The 17,317-nt window shown below is 45.4% G+C and overlaps 1 protein-coding gene and 1 long non-coding RNA gene across 4 annotated transcripts in view; one reads left to right on the top strand and one right to left on the bottom strand.

Annotated features, from left to right (window-relative positions):
* Positions 1-3,495, bottom strand: part of ALDH1A3 (aldehyde dehydrogenase 1 family member A3) — a 43,379-nt gene extending 39,884 nt beyond the window's left edge. Inside the window, exon 1 of one of the 3 annotated variants that reach the window (XM_075557943.1) lies at positions 3,267-3,495. In XM_075557943.1, coding sequence (XP_075414058.1) covers positions 3,267-3,365 — 99 coding nt within the window. In that variant the 5' untranslated portion in view covers positions 3,366-3,495. The remainder of the gene's footprint in view (positions 1-3,266) is intronic. The other 2 variants (XM_075557942.1, XM_075557944.1) reach the window with 2 other exon arrangements.
* A 367-nt stretch (positions 3,496-3,862) lies between these two features.
* LOC142456309 (uncharacterized) overlaps positions 3,863-17,317 on the top strand; it is a 111,072-nt gene continuing 97,617 nt past the window's right edge. The window contains exon 1 of the long non-coding RNA XR_012786059.1: positions 3,863-3,989. This is a non-coding gene — a long non-coding RNA (uncharacterized LOC142456309). The remainder of the gene's footprint in view (positions 3,990-17,317) is intronic.

The raw sequence follows: 17,317 nt of genomic DNA, 5'->3' as shown, positions 1-17,317 counted from the left end.
GAAACCAAATCCAGGAGTTCACTTTTGCCACCCACCAAGTAATTACTCAGTCCCAGCAAGAAACAGTAAGTGGAAAAGGGGAGTTCGGTTAGCATGGGGAGGAGCGTGCAGCCAGCAAGAGGAAGATGAAATTTCGTGGGATAGATAATAGGCTGTCAGTGAAAATTGCTGATTCTAGGTCCTTCCTGGTATCAGTTCCAAGGGGGAAGGAAAGTGAGAAGGTGATAGAAGAGAATATAAATGAGGTGAATGGAAACCAGTGCAATTTTCCGTTGTACTCCATTACCAAGCATGTGCCTCTGTAAAACACCTTATTTAGTTATTCCTTACATTGATTTTTAAATCTTTTCTAACTAGTAACTTTAAAAAGAAACGGAGACTGCCTGACTCTTACCATATTTGCCCATTACAATGTTTCCAATTTAGGAGTTTTTAAATACTACAGTAATCCCATAAGTGGTTTCTGCTCTCTCTCTAAAACAAAACAAAAACACAAATTAGGAGGGAGGTGAGTGACTGTGGTCAATCAACTCTACTATATATTTTTTAACCCTGAGCCAGCGTCCAAGGTCGGGTGAAGGATTGCCACCACCCTTCTGCCCTGATGTGCAAGCATGTATGAAATAAACCTTCTAGAAGTACAAAACTAAAGTTATGCTGCCCTGTCGAGGGAATTAAAATTTTACAGAAGGAAGAGAATGACATGGAACCAGGCTGGGCTGGAACACCATAGCTATCCGAGGAGTTAAGTGACGGCCATGACACAAGTCCATTCTGCTTCTCCTGCAAGCCCAGGATACTCAGCTAACTCAAAAGCAAGTATGCTTTCAGGGGATTTATAGAGATGTTTTAGGTAACTTTACTTTCATAAGAGAGAAAAAATAGTTGTTTTAAAGAATCAGAAAACCTCAAAGAGAATCTCTTCTATTAGAAGAAATTGTATAGGGAAAGGAAGAGTCTCCATAAAGGAAAAGAGGTTGCTGAGATGCATGGACGCCCCCCCCAACCCACCCCCAAACACCCACACCAGAACCACAAGGCCCCCAAACACCCACACCAGAACCACAAGGCCCCCACACCAGAACCACAAGGCCCCCACACCAGAACCTTAAGAGTACAGGGCCATGTGAAACTGTGAAGACTAATATAGGAGATCTAACAAAGTCCTCCTTCTGGAAGCTGTACCACTCAGAAATGGCCGCAACACCTTTGGTGTGTCCTCCATCACGAGCCAGTTTTGAAAAATAACGTACTCATATACTTTGTGCCTCTTAGCTGCCTGCCAGAGGTCTTCAGTCCCAAATCCTAGTCCTCCCACTTATTCTTTGCGGGCCTCTTGCTTCTCTCCTCATAGCATTGTGCAGGGGCTGCCAGCCCCACAAACCTGCTTTGCAGAGGCCTCTGCGGAGCTGGGTTAGAATCAAGGCCAGAGGAGGCCATGGTTCCCAACCCAGGTGAGGAGGGCCTTCTCACTGTGTGGAGCCACCTAAGGATCCTGGTTCACAGTCCCCATCTTATTGCCGTTCCACAGCTTTAATCAAAGACTTTTTTTCTTCTTCCTCAATTGGCAAAGTGCTGGTGGCAGGGAGTGGAGAAGCGGAGGCTACCAGATTCTCAAACAGCCATTGCTCTTTGGCGCTTCCAAGATCCACCTCCATATGAGCAGCATTTGGATTCATCAATGATCTTAAGCAATCCTAAAGAGGGAAGCTATTTCATATAAAAGCTGATGGTTTTTCTAAACCCAGGAAAGGAAAGAGTAAAAATGTTTCTTGTTGCCTTTTCCATTCTTGTAAACCATTCTTTATTTTTGTGTGTGATTTTATTAGGGGGCGGAGGAGACTAAAAGACGATAAATAACTTGCATGCTTACTTTCTGGTTTCTACGTAGTTTTTGTAATCTGAAATGGGGGGGCCAAGCCAACAAAACCTTTTCCTTGGGGTCTACAAAAGGTGATGTTCTCACAATTCCTAAGAACTGTATTGGAATTTTTACTCTGAAGCTAATATTCCTAAAGAACCTACAGCATCTACTGTAACTTGTCTCAGTTAATTACAGTTCCCGCTGAAAACACTTAATTTAAACGTTATGTGATCAGAGGCAAGGTCGACATTGGGAATTAAGTGCCAAGAAAGCAAAATCTGAAGGCCACACGTACTGGCCCGACGATTCCTCCGCTTGATTAAAATTATTTGAGAGACGTAATTGCTACTTTTGAAAGTAAAATCGAGAGGAGAATTTTCTAAATGCTGTGTCAGCTGGAGTTGAGAGAAAGGGAGATGATATAAAATCAAACAGACACAAGTTCGGGAGAGAGAATCTTACAGCAGCTTTCGGCCATCGCTCTCTTCAAAGATCCCATGCCCAGGCGAAGGCGAAAACCGAACACTGAGCCCCAAACTACTTGAGGTGTTGAACCCCACTCTCTGCAGGGCTTAGTGCCGCTTCCCCAGCTTCCCAAGAAGGAGCCTTACCACCTTCCTTTCTGTCCCAGGCAAGTGATGACACTGCTCCCTGGCTGCTACAGCCTCCCCCCTTCCCCTCTCTCCCAGTCCTGCCATCGGCCCCCTCCCAGCAGTGTAAAGAAGCCAGAGCTGCAAGGTGAGATGGGCCTTAGTGCCCGACCTTTGCAGTGGCAGGGCTTGAGGCCCAGTCTGAGAACTCCAAGACCTCCACAGCTCGGGCAGTGCCCTCAGTCGGGCACCGTCCCACTTCCCCTGGCTCTCCAGTTGCTTGGGTGGGTAGAGGCTAACCAGAAGGTGCCCGACGTGTCTCCGGAGTTCCCGAGGGCATGCGCCCTAAGTCTCCGCGCTCCCAGCCCACGGGGCCCATCCTCTCTCCCAGCCCTGCGCTTGGCATGGGTGGGGCCTGGGGGTCTGCTAAGGGGGCCACCGCGTCGGGGGCCGAGCACTTCCGCTCCGTCCCGGGGCTGTGTGCGCAGCGCGCCCGGCTTCCAGGATGGGTGCGTCCTCGCGCACAGCTTCCCCGGCGGGTGGCAGCGCCGCTCCGAGGCGCCGGTCCGCGCGCTGAGCGCGGGTTCCCGTCTGGGGTGCCTGGCGAGGCTCCCCTCTCCGTGGGGACGCGTCCAGGCAAGTTCTCGGCGCCCAGGAAGCGCTCCCACCGCCTGACCCCTCGGGGGTGGAGCCGCGCCGGCTGCCGGCTGGGAACCCTCACGCTCCCCAGCTCGCGACCCCGGCTCCCCACACCCGCACGCCCGACGCGGAGCGGAACGGGCCTCTCTGGGGGCGAAGGGCGACCGCCTCACCTTGGTGAACTTGACCTCCAGGTTGCGGATGGGGCGCGGCAAGGCGGAAGTTTTCTTGTCTGGCTGTCCATTCTCTACGGTCCCGTTGGTGGTGGCCATGACTTCGGGCGCTCCCAATTTGTTGACGGTCCTTCGGCTCCGGCCTGGTGGGTGCGCCGCCGACTCGCCGGTGACAGCCACGCAAGGCTTTAAGTAGCGCCCCCACGCTCCCCCACGGGCCAAGGGGGCATCTCATTGGCTGAAGGACTCCACGGCAGGCGGGCGCGAAGGGGGCCGGCCCTCACCCCACCCCGCCCGCCCGCAGCCCCCGCGGGATCCCGCCCACCCCTGCCGCGCGCGGCCAGGGACATTGCTGAGGCCTCCTCCGTCCCTGCGACGTCCTGACCTGAAGGTCGAGCTCCCTGCCGCGCTGCCAGGCAAGCTCAGGGCTTGGAGTGCGGAGGGGCCACGGAGGAGGGGTGCTCCATCTGGCTGATTTGTCCTCAGCACTTGCAAGCCCCCCCCCCCACACACACACATACACACAGCTCAGCTCCCTCCCCTGGGATTAAGGCTCCCAAGGGTGCCCCTAAATCGCTGCCTCTGTGTCTCTTTCCAGCCTGCCAGTGGACAGGACAGACTCCATGCAGCCACCCTTGGTCCAAGCTCAAGACCTTGGACAGTCGTGTCCTGAGGCTGACTGGCTTGGAATCCGTTGCGTGCAGCGCTGGGAAGAAAGACAAGGTAAGCGGTTGACCCACCCTGGATGCACAACTTCCTTCCAGCCCTGACCCCTGAAATACAATTGTTTTGATTTGAAAATGCATACATTCTACCTCTATTATAAAAAAGGACTTGATGTCCAACTCACAGTGATCCTGTAGGACAGAGTAGAACTGTCTCGTTGGGGTTTGGAGACTGTTGACCTTTACTGGAGCCATCAGGAGGTGAGGGTGTGAAGGGCTGGGCTTGTGGTGAGCAGTCCACCACAGAATTCACACGGTCACGAGAGCCCCTTATCTAACTCATTGACCCAAACTAACTGAGGCCAACTCATAGCGGCACATAGACTTGGGGACAACTAGTATGTGCCCTCTAGTGTTCTGTCAGGGTGGCCTCACTCAGAAATGTTCCTCCCAACCCCGACAAAAATCTTCATTTACTGCACATGCAGCTAATAAATCATTAAAAAGCATGGAGTCTTTTCATGCACTAAAACAACCCACAGATTAAAAAATACCCCAAACATTGCCATTGAGTCAATTCTGGCTCGGAGTGAACCTACATAAAGTTTCGGAGTCTGTAAGTCTCCACAGGAGCAAATTGCATCCTCTTTTTTCTGGAATATTGGCCAGAATGTTTGAACCGCCAACCCTGTAGTTAGTACTCCTACGTGCCATTGCCATCAGAACTAGGTCAGAACTCTATATCCTGTTCTAGTTTCTCTCCACGTCTGACGGGGGACGTGCTTAAGGAATAGAGTGCGCTCCTTTTGCAGGGACGGCCACAGATCTTTGTAGCTAAGTTTGCAAGAGTTGAACTTCTTGCCCGGTGAGTTATACATGGCTGTTCAGGGAAATACAGGCACAATCAACTCCTCATAGTTTGCCATTTAGGAAACATAGGCTCCACCAAGCCCAGGGATTTGCCCCTGGTCCTGAGACATGGAAGTCTGTTCATTTTTGCAAGGCATTTCTTAGGACACTGGGACAATGACTGGGACTTGAACTCTGGCAAAAATAATGGCTGAAACCAGTGGTGGGATTTAAATAATTTAGCAACTGGTTGGCTGCCCTAATGACTGTTTTAAGTTAATTATTAAAGTTAATTATTTTAAAGTTAATTATGTTTAAAGTTAATTATTCCATACAGTTAAGACTTGAAGAAGAACAATAAAAGAGGTATAGATAACTGGATTGCTATGAGTTTTAAAATATTAATGATAATATATTAAATAATACCTGACAAAACCCCATAAAAGTATTGAAGATATTGCCATTTTGCTTCTTGATTGACATCCTCGTTGGCATTTGCTTTTATCCAAGTACCTGTGTGATTTATCCCTAACCATCTTTTCACTGCAGTAGGATCCCAGTCTTTCAGAAGTAGGCCAGTTAGACCAGAGTCATTTCATTGTGCTCATTATGTTTGATACATTAGAAACAGGTGACTTCTTTTCTCTTTGAAAAACCCCTTCCCACTTCCGCTGAACCCACAGCAATGGTTCTGACAATATTTTTCGCCTTTTGAACACGTTCAGGCACTGCATAATTTACTCAGAAGATCTTGTGGGAATTTGGGGGGTAGCACAAAGCTGAAACAAATGACAGCATGTCGCCCTCTGGTTGTTTGGCACTTTTCTCTTTACGTTCTATATTTGTTTACTGAAGTAAGAAATGCAAGGGAATAAAAATGTGGTATTTCATCAAAAGGATAACACGTTGTATGAAATGAATAAATTTTATGAGCAGAGTTTCATCTAATTTTTTTTGCCTAGAGATGGAATGAACATTAATAATGGTGGCACTTAGAATATACTTTCGCAAGGATGAACGTTCAAAAAAAGGGGGGGCTGTAACTTTGTAATTCCCACAATGGGCGCCTGCCCAGCTTTCCCTCTTAGAGCCCTGCTTACAAGTGCCATTATAAAAATCACTTCTCCAAACACAACACAACTTCACTGTCTCTTCTGCTGAACTGGTGTGAATGGGCTGAATCTCACCACTGTCTAATCTCCATAGGCATCCTTCCCTTGTTGGGGTTGTATCCTGTGGAGTCAGTTCTGACTCATGATGGCCCTGTCAGACAGACTAGGACTACTGCTCAGGGTCCCCTAGGGTATAACTGAAGGGACAGATTACCAGGCCTTTTCTCCCTGAGTGGCCAAGCAGCCATTGTGCCACCAGAGCAGCTCTCTGATGGACAGTGGGGGCAAAGGAGTCTCTGTGAAAAACAGCATCTATGGCAAGCTCAGAAATTGTGTCCCTGCCCTAACATCTAATACCCGTCTTTTAGATAACTTTGCTATAATATCAGCTCAAAAACCCAAGTCAAGCTTATTAATCTTTTACTGAACACACTGTGACACTACATGAAAAGTGCAGCTACACGGTTTCTTCCGCTGATGAAAATTGATCTACAGTGTTCACAAAGTCAGGTGTTTATCTCCAGTCCCTTCTCTTTCTACACTCAGCACAACACCCTGGACCCTGGACCTTCTTGGCAGAAGTAGTTCTGGATTTTGAATTACATCGAGAGAGCAACATGCCTTAGACATGGCCTGAATCTGTGCCCACTACCCACCCCCCACCTAGCAATCTTCTTAGGCTGGGGGAGGAGCTGAATATTTCAGCGCACAGGGAGAGGGGGCCATGTGGCCTTTGAGACTGCCCTGTCTTGAAGCCACTTCAAAGGGGAGAATTGGGAGAAGTGACTAGACTCTTGAGCAGAGGCCCCCCTCAAAAAAAAATTACTCAGTGCCCCTTTGGCAATGAACAACTTTTGTACTATAGCCCATAATCCAAGATAAAGTGTAGGTATCTGTTTCTGTGTCTCCACCCCTCCCCCCCAATTCTGGATCATTCCAATACCCACTACCACAACCACCACTCCCTGTGGGTGGGCAGTATCACCTACTTTGGGAAACACTTTCTCTAGAGTCATGAGGGATGAACGGTGGGATTGCAAAATGGCTGGCCTCCTTGGGGCTGCTTTTCCAAATCTCTTCAACTCATTGGAATGGATTATACAGACCTTGGCTAGAACAAAGCAAGACTTGTGTTTCTCTGCCCACCCAACAACCTCCTGCCCTTTCACACCAGACAATTTGGAGCTAAGTTTTAGAGAGAGGGAAGCAACCCACAGGCTGCCTTGGTGCATGGAGGCTCTCAAATACAGAACTATTAGTTTTAACTTTCGGAATGGCCTCTCACTGTTGGTGATGGGGATGGCTCAGTGGTAGCCCTTCCAGGGGCACCCAGGGCACATACCATACCTACCACAGCACTAATGGTCGATTGGGGAACGTGCCTTATTTTCCTGAGGTTCTGAAGGCTTTGCTGTTTCTCTCTCCTTGCTTATTCCTTACTGCGGTGCTGTGGGGTGTACTTCTGGGTAAATGGGGTAAGTTTTCAGAAAAATCTCACCAGGTCACCTACTTTGGAGGACAGTACTTTCCTGTACTGGAATGCACCAGGAGTCAGAGGAAAGGGGACCGTGGACCTTTTGATAACTGAGTTCCTCATCTGTGTCAGCCCCACTAACATGGGTGTTTGTCCTGATACCACTGTGTCCCAAGTGGTGCCTGCAGGCCCCAGGGTTTTTTGCCCACTTCGGTCTCCTGGAAACATCTGAGCAAATCTGTCACCTCAAGGCCACTGTTTGGATCCATGTATGGATGTCACATGCAGGCTCTGACTGCAGCTTTATTGCCCTGGACAGGGGCCAGGGACCTAAAGCTGGCGGGCACTCCTAGCATCATGAACCTGAGACTAGAGAAGCTTCTCAAACTGAACTCACCTCAAGAGTTCATCTGGGATAGTTCAACTTACATTTAATGAAATAACTGATGGGTTGATGGGAAGAAAACAAGGTGGGGGCTTAGGACTCTGATCTTTTGTGGGAAGAGAGTGAAGCACCTTGCTGAAGGCAGAATTGGAGGCCCCCTTGCCTCACAACTGTAGACACCCTCATGACCCTTGGCTTCTGGCCTTAGGGCTGCCTGCAATGACACTGACTGCCTCTCGAGTAGCTCCTTCTGTTGACATTCACACAGTCCTGGGAACCTGAGTCTGAGGACACTCAGCCATGGGCCTTGTCATAGTAGGACACTCCTTGAGAGCAGCTCAGCAGCCTGGGTCTGTTTCCAGGCTTGTTCAGACCAGTTGGCTATCTCTGTTGCCCTTGCTCACTAGGAAGAATAATGGCAAGATGCTATTCTCCCATTTTACAGTTGAGTAAACAGAGGCAAGCTGGTACTTGCCCTAGACATCACGGTCAGTAGAGGAACCAAGGGCAGATGGTGTGAGGGTAGGTGGTGCCGGATGTGGGAGGAAGTATTTCTCATCACCTTCCTCTGCATCCTACTTTACCAAGGGATCCTGGGGTCTCATGTAACTGGACCATCCTAGAACACAGTAAAGGTACCAAGTGCTTCACAGGTGCAAAATGCTGGCAGTGTCCCTCCTGGTTGTACCACTCATAGGAATCAAACCTGTAGTCCAGGCCTCAGAGGTGTTGGCCACAGGGCTGGGAGAAGGGATAGGAACCATAATGGGTTGCTGGCTGCCAGATAAGCAGAGGTGAGGGTAGTTGTCTGAGTATCCAAGGTGACAGATTCTTGACCAGCTTTGTGCCCTGGGGTTGCACACTTGGTTTGGTTGAACTTTAGTTCCGAGAGCCTATAGCTAGCTATCTATCTATCTATCTATCTATGTATCTATCTATCTATCTATCTATCGAGAGAGAAAGAATGCCTTGCAAACGCTGAATGCCAGCTAACTATCCTCTTGCTCCTGGAGACTAGTCCTTCAGTGAGTTTGCTGGCTTTCTCTAAGTCTTGGGAGTGCCCCTATTCAGCAGTCACTGTGTTGAGTTCATTGTGAAAAAATGTTTTATTTCATATTTAGCTCTATGGTATTATCATTGTCTGTCATTTTGCTTCTTGGCATGTTTAATGATCTGAGTTAAAATGATCTGTGTTTAAGTTGTAGAAGTAATTACAAATAAAAAAAACTAAGCTACAATAGAAGTCAAGCTCAACCTAGTTCCAGTTTTAAACCCACAGACATTTGTGAGAGATTCTGGGCCTATGTTGTTGTTATTGTTGTTAGGTACTGCTAGTCAGTTCTGACCCATAAGCGACCAAGTGCACAACAGAGTGAAACACTGCCCAGTCCTGCGCCGCCCTCACAAGTGTTGATGGAGCCCATTGTAGCAGCCACTGTTTCAATCCGTCTGGTCAAGGGTCATCTTCTTCTCACTTCCCATCTTCTGTAGCTAGCATGATGTCCTTTTTACCAGTGTCTGGTCTCTCCTGATAACATGCCCAAAGTCTCAACATCCTTGCTTCTAAGCAACGTTCTGGATGTACTTGCTCCAAGTCAGATTTATTTCTCAAAGTAGCCTCTCTGCGTTCCATGCTCTAAGGCGGTCTTGTACAGCAGATGTACCCAGTGCAGTGCATCGTTTCATCCCTGACTGCTGCCCCCGTGAGCGTGGATTGTGGATCCAAGCAAGATGAAGTCCTTGACAACTTCAATCTTTGCCCCGTGTATCATGTTACCCATTGGTCCACTTATGAGGGTTTGGGTTTTCATTATCTAGCAAGTACAATCAATACTAACCACAATGGTGATAACAAACACCCCTCTTTGTTGTACTCAATTCAAGTTCAGTACCTAAGCCTGTTAGAGAGGAGAGCTACAGAGCTTCAGAGCTTCTGAACTGATGCTGCAGGGCAGGACTAGGTAAGGACCCTGCAAATCTCCGTGCCCCAGGCCGCTCCTCTCCCAGAGCCCGACTAGGGCAGCTTCGGGCTCATTGTGCAGTTCTTTCAGGGTGATCCTCACCACTCATAGGTGACTACTGGCATATGGCCCGACCTTAGTTTGCCTGACTATTAAATGGAGTTACAGGTGCTGTTGAGGTGAATTCTAAATGTAAGTGGAATAATTATGTCATTTTTTGTATCTAAAGAACAACACCATTTACAAATATGTTCTGAGTATTGTTTCTAGTATTTTGAACATAATCAAGTGCTCAGGACATGCTATGCTAATTTTATAGCAAATAAAGCAATAAAGACAAAAACTCACCCTATGGTAGAATAAATGAAGCCAGTTTATTGATTTATCCACAGCATTCCTTGCTTCAATGGATGATGAGGCCCTACACAAGACAGAGAGTTCCTTTGGGGCAAAGATGACCTTGGGGCCAGGCAGGCCGTGCCCATCCCATGGTACCTGTGAGTGTTATTGTGGGATAGACCCGCAAATCCATGCAGGAAAGAAACCTGATGTCACTGCAGTTTCCTGAGCGCACCAGACTAAATGATGAGCTTGATTCAGTCAGGAAGGTCAGGCTTCCTATTTGAATGCATATCCAACTTCACCCCATAGAATCATTACTTCTTGTCCCTGTGGCTATACACTTCTCAATATTGCCACTGGACAGTCATGAGCAATGATTTTCAACCTTTCCAAGCCTCTTCAAAATTCAGGGATTCTGAGTTTTGAATAAAACTAGAATATGCGGGGGGGTTGAGTGCAATTTACACAAGCAAAGCACACTCGCTGGTTTGAAGGCAAATCATTTAAAGAAGTTTATAATAGAAAAAGTTCTGGAATATTTTTGGACACAGAGTGGCTCTCACTAAACAATCGAGCTGAGTTAAGCCTAAGTGAATCAGAAACATATGTATTAAATGTCCCTCAAAATCTACATAGGTATAAAAAATACCAGGAAAGGATCTTAGCAAGATGCATTTTGACAAATCCAAAGCGTTTTGAACTGTAAGTTGAATGCGTTAAGATTTGGTGGCTCACTCCCGGGCTCACCTTGCTAGTCCAAGAGCTTCAAGAAGCCCCTCTTGCTTTCCAGTCCAGACTCCCTGAAAATGAGCCTCAATCACCGAAGAGTCTTGGATTTTTGCCATTATTTGAATTCTAGGGATGAAAAGTGGTTAAGATCTGTGTTCTTGTGAGCTTGTTTGGGGTTATCTTCTATTTGGGCCTTTGTGGTGTGAAAGTTACTCAGGCAGCATTTTTGAGATTTTCCCATCAACAGAAAGGCTCTAAAGTTCCCCATGACCTATCCTATGTTCAGACTGAACATATAATAAGACTATTATGTATAATTTCATCTAGATTTTAATATGGTAGTACGGTGGCCCCAAAACATTCATTACCTCAGGGCATGAATTAATCATTTAACTCTAGCATTTTCAAATTTATGATGCCTTCAATTATTAAGCACATCTGTAAGCATTGAGTTTATATTGTAGTTATATTGCCTTATATATTGCATTACAGCAAATGTAGATTGAATATGGTATATTTTCAACCATTATCAGTAAATCAGTATCGATATTAGGAGAAAAACAAAGGATTATAGAATTTAGATGGCCAAGATGTGCATATCATACAGTCCATAGATACTTCAGTTATTTTAAATTTTGGCCCAGTTTTTAAATCCGGATAAATACTGGTGTTTGTACCTGTAAGTTGTACTTCTGCGGTGGGCCACTAGATGTCATGGACAAAACTGAGTAGGAAGTTGCCACTGTGGGATACAGGCAGGACAGGCCTTCCCTAACTTATAAATAAATGGTGGTGTAAAGATAGGTGACAGCAGATTTCCCCCAAACTTAGTTTTATCACAGAGACAATTCTTAAATTGATGTCTAGTGCCCAGATGAGCTCACAAAAGCCCATTCATTTCATAATGAGCTTCAGGTGAATTGAGCATTTTAATCAGATAGATTTAAGTGTGACTCTCAGCTCTGTGAGAGTTTGACCTTTGTGACCCTCTGTTTCCTCTTTAGAAAACAGGAGCAATGGTTTGTGCCAACGAGACTTGACGAGTCACTGGTATATGCCAAACATATTTTCAATAAAACAGAAGACACCAGGGCTGCCAGACATTCTATTCTGATTGGCTTGGCTGAAATCCTTACCTGGTGCCCTGACCTGCTACCTGGGGCCACTGGCACAGCATGGCCAACATGCTCACTTTCTCTCTGTGTGCCCATATGAACTCTTGTCCCCTCACAAAGGCAAGACAGCCAAGGACCTCCTCATGAAATTTTGTCAAGGGACTTCAGGGAATAGGATTTTTTTCTTAAGAGAACAGATGGAAAAAATGGAAAATTTCTTCCTTGAAAAATGGAATGAAAAGATAATGAAATTTCTCTAAAAACTTTTAAAAGCTCTCTTGATGAGCTTAGGAGGTCAGGCTTGTTGGCAGGGATCCAGCTTCACTATTTATTAGTCTCAGACTCCCTAAGCCTAGCTTAGCAGGTGCCAAGATAAAGGCAGATCTGCTGCACAAGACCGCGTTAAGGTTTTTAACAGCAAGGATGTTACTTTGAGGAATAAGGTGCACCTGGTGTTTTCAACCACTTCATATGCATGTGAAAATTGGACATTGAGTAAGGAAGACTGAAAAAGAATTGATGCATTTGAATTATGGTGCCGACAAAGAATACAAAAAGTACCAGACTATGCCAAAGAACAAACAAACCTGTCCTGGCAGAAGTGCAGTCAGAATGCTCCTTAGAAGAAAGGCTGGCAAGACTTCATTTTCACATTTTTTGGAACATGTTATCAGGAAAGACCAGTCCCTGGAGAGGACACCATACTTGGTAGAGTGGAGGTGCAGAGAAAAAAGCCAGATGCTCAATGAGATAGATTAACACAGTGGCTATAACAATAGGATCAAAGATTTTTTAAAAAAGGAGGAACAGGGCAGATGATATTTTGTTCTGTTGTACTTAAGGTTGTTTTCTGCTGAAATCTGTGTTGGGCTGGCTAGACTAGACAAACAAATTCAGTGTCACTCATGTATGTGTAGGAAAGAGTTTTATAGCAAGAAGTAATTATATATCAAGAAAACATCCCAGGCCAGTCCAGAGTCTAATACTACTCCATAAGTCTGATACCAGTCCATAATTTCCTCTTCAGACTCACACAGCCACATACAATGATCCAGAATCAGGAAGACCACCGGCCAGGTGGTACAAAGTCTTGTGGATACAATGAGGGCAACAAATATACAAATGTGCTTGATATTCGATGGATGGATGGATGGATTTTGATAAGAGTTGTACGAGCCCCCAATAAAATTATTTTTTTAAAAAAAGAAGAGAATGGCATGATAGTTAATTTTGGCTTACTGGTGGTGCATTGGTTAAAGTACTCAGCTGCTAATCCAAGGTCAGTGGTTTAGAACCACCAGCCCCTATGGGAGAAAGGTGTAGCCATCTGCTTCTGTAGAGATTTACAGGCTCAAAAACTCTGTGGCAGTTATTCCCTGTAGGGTAACTATGAGTTGGAATAGACTCAATAGTAGTGGATTTTGTTTGGTCGGCCTTAGCTTCTTCATCCTTAGAAAGGGGGTGGGATGTCCCTGAGGGGTGTGGTGGTTCAGTGATAAAATGCTCACCTTCTATACAAGAGACTTAGGTTTAAGTCCTAGTAGTTGCCACTCATCTGTCAGTGGATAATGCTGCATAGGTTTCAGCAGACCTTCCAGATTAAGATGGACTAGGAAGAAATGGCTGGAGATCTGCTACTGAAAAGCACAAAGGTCTGATTTGCAATTCATCATGGGGTGGCACAGAACTGGTCTGTGTTTTATTCCATTATGCGTGGTTCGCCACGAGTGAGTGCTGACTTGGTGACAGCACCAACTAACAATAATTTCCCCTTGGCTGAGAAACTTGAGTGAGACTCTTGCTGAACCAAGTACAGCCCCTGCCTGTATGCATGCACTGGACTTCAGCACTGGCCCCAGCCTTCTAGGCAGCTTCTCAGGCCTTCTGCAACCTGTTTTTTGTTTCCTTTTTGGTTTGTGACACACGTGAAATCCAGCAACTCCGAGTTAGTAGAAAGAGATCCTATTTTCATTCACTCAATAGTAGCCCTGCTAGTGTTTGAAATGCTAGTTGCATCGCTCTGGCATTGTAGGATGGTTCAATCTACCACAACACAACAAAATAATGGACTTGTGGTAGAAGGGATAGAAGGAAGCCCCCAAACCAGCACTTCTCACGCCGTAATGTACACAGATATCACCCGATCTTGTGAATCTACAGATTCAATTCATAGGGTCAAGGGAGGGAGATTCTGAACTTCTAATAAGCTACTCAAAGTGTAGTCCCCAGACTGGCAGTGTCAGATCTCCTGGAAACTTGTCAGGCACTCAGACTCCGTTCCCACCCCAGCTCACAACTCATCAGAGCCCTCAGTGATTCCAGTAAGAAGGTCCTCCTGACTCTAGTCTGTCTCTTCCTTGCCTTCAGTGAAAGGATAGCCTTCTTCTCATTGGGGTTGTCATCCTGTTGGTTCGCCTCTTCAGGATGCGTGAAACAAGTCCTTCTCGTTCTAGCTCTCTATTTATTCAAAAACGGAGAGAGAGAAGATCACGTTTCCCCATGAGCCCAAGGCAAATCCAACACGTGTTCTACCCATAGTCCCAACTCCCCACACTCAGCTACTGACAGCTCGCTACCTACTGTAAAGGAATGACTTTAAAGATCTTAATCAATACAGTTTTATAAGATCAACTATCAGAAAAACGAGTGCAGTTTTAATTCCTACTGCCCACCTGTCAGTTTGTCTGTTGTGGTGGCTGAGATGCTCCTGTGTTCCTGGTATTTTAAATATCAACAGGGTCACCAATGGTGGACAGGTTTCAGTAGCACTTCCAGACTAAGAGAGATTGGGAAGTATTCTAGGGAAAAAAGAGATTCCAAACTCAAATATAATTTACAGAGACACATTTATTAAGTCCTTGTTGTTGTCGTTAGGTACCTTTGAGTGGGTTCCAACCCATAGCGACTGTATGCACAACAGAAACACTGGCTAGCCCTGTACCCTTCTTATAAAATTATTCCTGTGCTTGAGCCCATTGTTGCAGCTACTTTATCAAGCCATCTTGTTGAGGCCCTTCCTCTTTTTCAATGCCCTTCTATTTTACCAAACATGATGTCCCTCTCCAAAGACTGGTCTTTTCTGAAAACATGTCCAAAGTATGTAAGATGAATTCTCACCGTCCTTGCTTCTAAGAAGCATTCTAGTTTTACTTCTTCCAAGATCAATTTGCTTGTTCTTTTGGCAGCCCATGGTATTTTCAATATTCTTCACCAGCACCATAATTCAAATGCATTGATTCTTTTTTAGTCTTCTTTAATCAATGTCCGGCTTTCACATGCATGTGAGGTAACTGAAAATACTATGGGTTGGGTCAGGCACATTGCGGCACTTACATAATTCCATGTCAACTTGAAGATATATAAAAGTGTAGGCGAGGAGTTTAGCCTGTCAATCAGGTTGCAATCTGGTGGCTTCACTTGGAGGTACAACCAAGCTATATAGCTCTCTGGAGCCAACCTCTCTCTCTCTCGGCCTTCATCTTCCTGCTTGCTGGCCCTATTTTTGTTCATATAATCCAGCATCTCTAATTATTTGCTCAACATAAAGGTTGAATAAGTACGGTATGAGCATATAACCCTTTCATGTAACTTTCCTGATTTTAAACTTTGTGGTATTCCTTTGTTCCATTTGTACAACTGCCTCTTGATCCATGTACAACTTCTGTAGGAACACGACGAAGTGCTCCGGAATTCCCATTCTTCTCAAGGCTAGCCATAGTTTGTTATGATCTATGCAGTTGAATGCTTTGGCATAGCCAATTAAACATAAGTAAGCAACTTTCTGGTATGTTCTGCTTTCAGCCGAGACCCATCTGACATTAGCAAGCTATCCCCTGTTCCTCCCCGGCTGCTGAGTCTGGCTTGAACGGCTGGCAGCTCTCTGTCCATGTATGGCTGCAACCATTGTTGGATGATCTTCTCCGAGTCACCTTTCTTCAGAATGTTTGCAAACATGGATCTCTTCCAGTCAGTTGGCCAAGTGGTTGTCTTCCAAATGTCCTGACATAGATGAGTGAGTGCTTCTAGGGCTTCCATCAGCTTGTTGAACATTTTGATTGAAATCCCTTCAATTTCTGGTGCCTTGTTTTTAGCTAGTGTTTTCACTGTGGCTGAACTTCTTCCATCAATACAATTGGTTTCCTTTTGAAATGGTGGAATATTGACTAGTTTTGTCCATAGAATCTTTCAATATTGCAACATCGCACTTGATTTTTTTTTCTTGAATTCTTTCGGTGTAAGATACGTTGCATATGTTCTTCCTTTTCAGTTTTCTACATCTAGGTCTTCGCACATTTCATTATAATATTTTACTTTGTCTTCTCAAGCTACCTTTTGAAATTTTCTGTTCAGCTCTTTGATTTCATCATTTCTTCCATTTGCCTTTACTACTCTATTATTATGAGCAAGTTTCAAAATCTCTCCTGACATCCATTTTGATCTTTATCTTTTTTTCATCTTTTTAATGACCTTTTGTTTTCTTCAGGTCTTCTGCTATTCATGTTCAATGCATCAAATCTGTTCTTGAAATTCAGGTGGGAAATACTCAAGGTCATATTTTGGCTCCAGTGACATAGCTTCCAGGAGCCCTGGTGGGATAGTGGTTACCAGTTGGGCTGCTAATAACAAGATCAACAGTTTGAAACCACTAGCCAATCCTTGGGAGAAAGATGGGGCTCTCTATTCCCCTAAAGAGTTAGTCTCAGAAACTCACAGGGAGCAGTTCTATCCTGTTCTACAGGGTAGCTATGAGTCAGCAGTGGATTTGACATAATTTCCAGTATCACAGCAACATGCAAGCTACCACAGTCTGACAAGTGACATAATCATTTTATAAGCTACATACTATGAGGACATAAGACTATGATATTAAGTCGTAAATAGGACAAAAACCGTCTAGACACAGGAAACTATCAACACAAGGCCATAATGGTGTCCAAGGATTCCCTATCACTCAGCCACTTAAAAAGGACACGGAGATCAAAGGAAATTGTTACAAAATCATGATTGGCAGCAAATCAATTCATCACAGTAAGTGGGGAAAGGACCATGATTGGGATATACACACTATTGTAGATTAGAAACGCTTACAAGATTGATTCAGGGACCTTTGACCAAGGCAATCAGGGTACGGCTCAATATCTATGACCCTAACACCTCAGTTTCCATCAAGGGCACACCCAAGCAAATCCCTGAGGGTGAAGGCCCCTCCCTGAGCCAGCTAGGGGAGCAGTAAGAATTCAGTTAGAAACACCCTCTACCTGAAGGCGATGCTTTTCACATTGCTGGCCAATGTGAAAGGACTCAGTAGAGGCTGAATGTGGATCCTCAAACATGGATTAAGAGCTCTCACAATCCTCGTGCTCAGAATTGATGCTCTAATACAGACGAAAACCTAGAAATCTACTTCTGAAAACTAGCC

The sequence above is a fragment of the Tenrec ecaudatus genome, chromosome 9 (assembly GCF_050624435.1).
Source record: "Tenrec ecaudatus isolate mTenEca1 chromosome 9, mTenEca1.hap1, whole genome shotgun sequence".
NCBI classification, from domain to species: Eukaryota; Metazoa; Chordata; class Mammalia; order Afrosoricida; family Tenrecidae; genus Tenrec; species Tenrec ecaudatus.
Note: the sequence above shows the minus strand (reverse complement) of the source record. Positions and strands in the feature narration are given on the sequence as shown.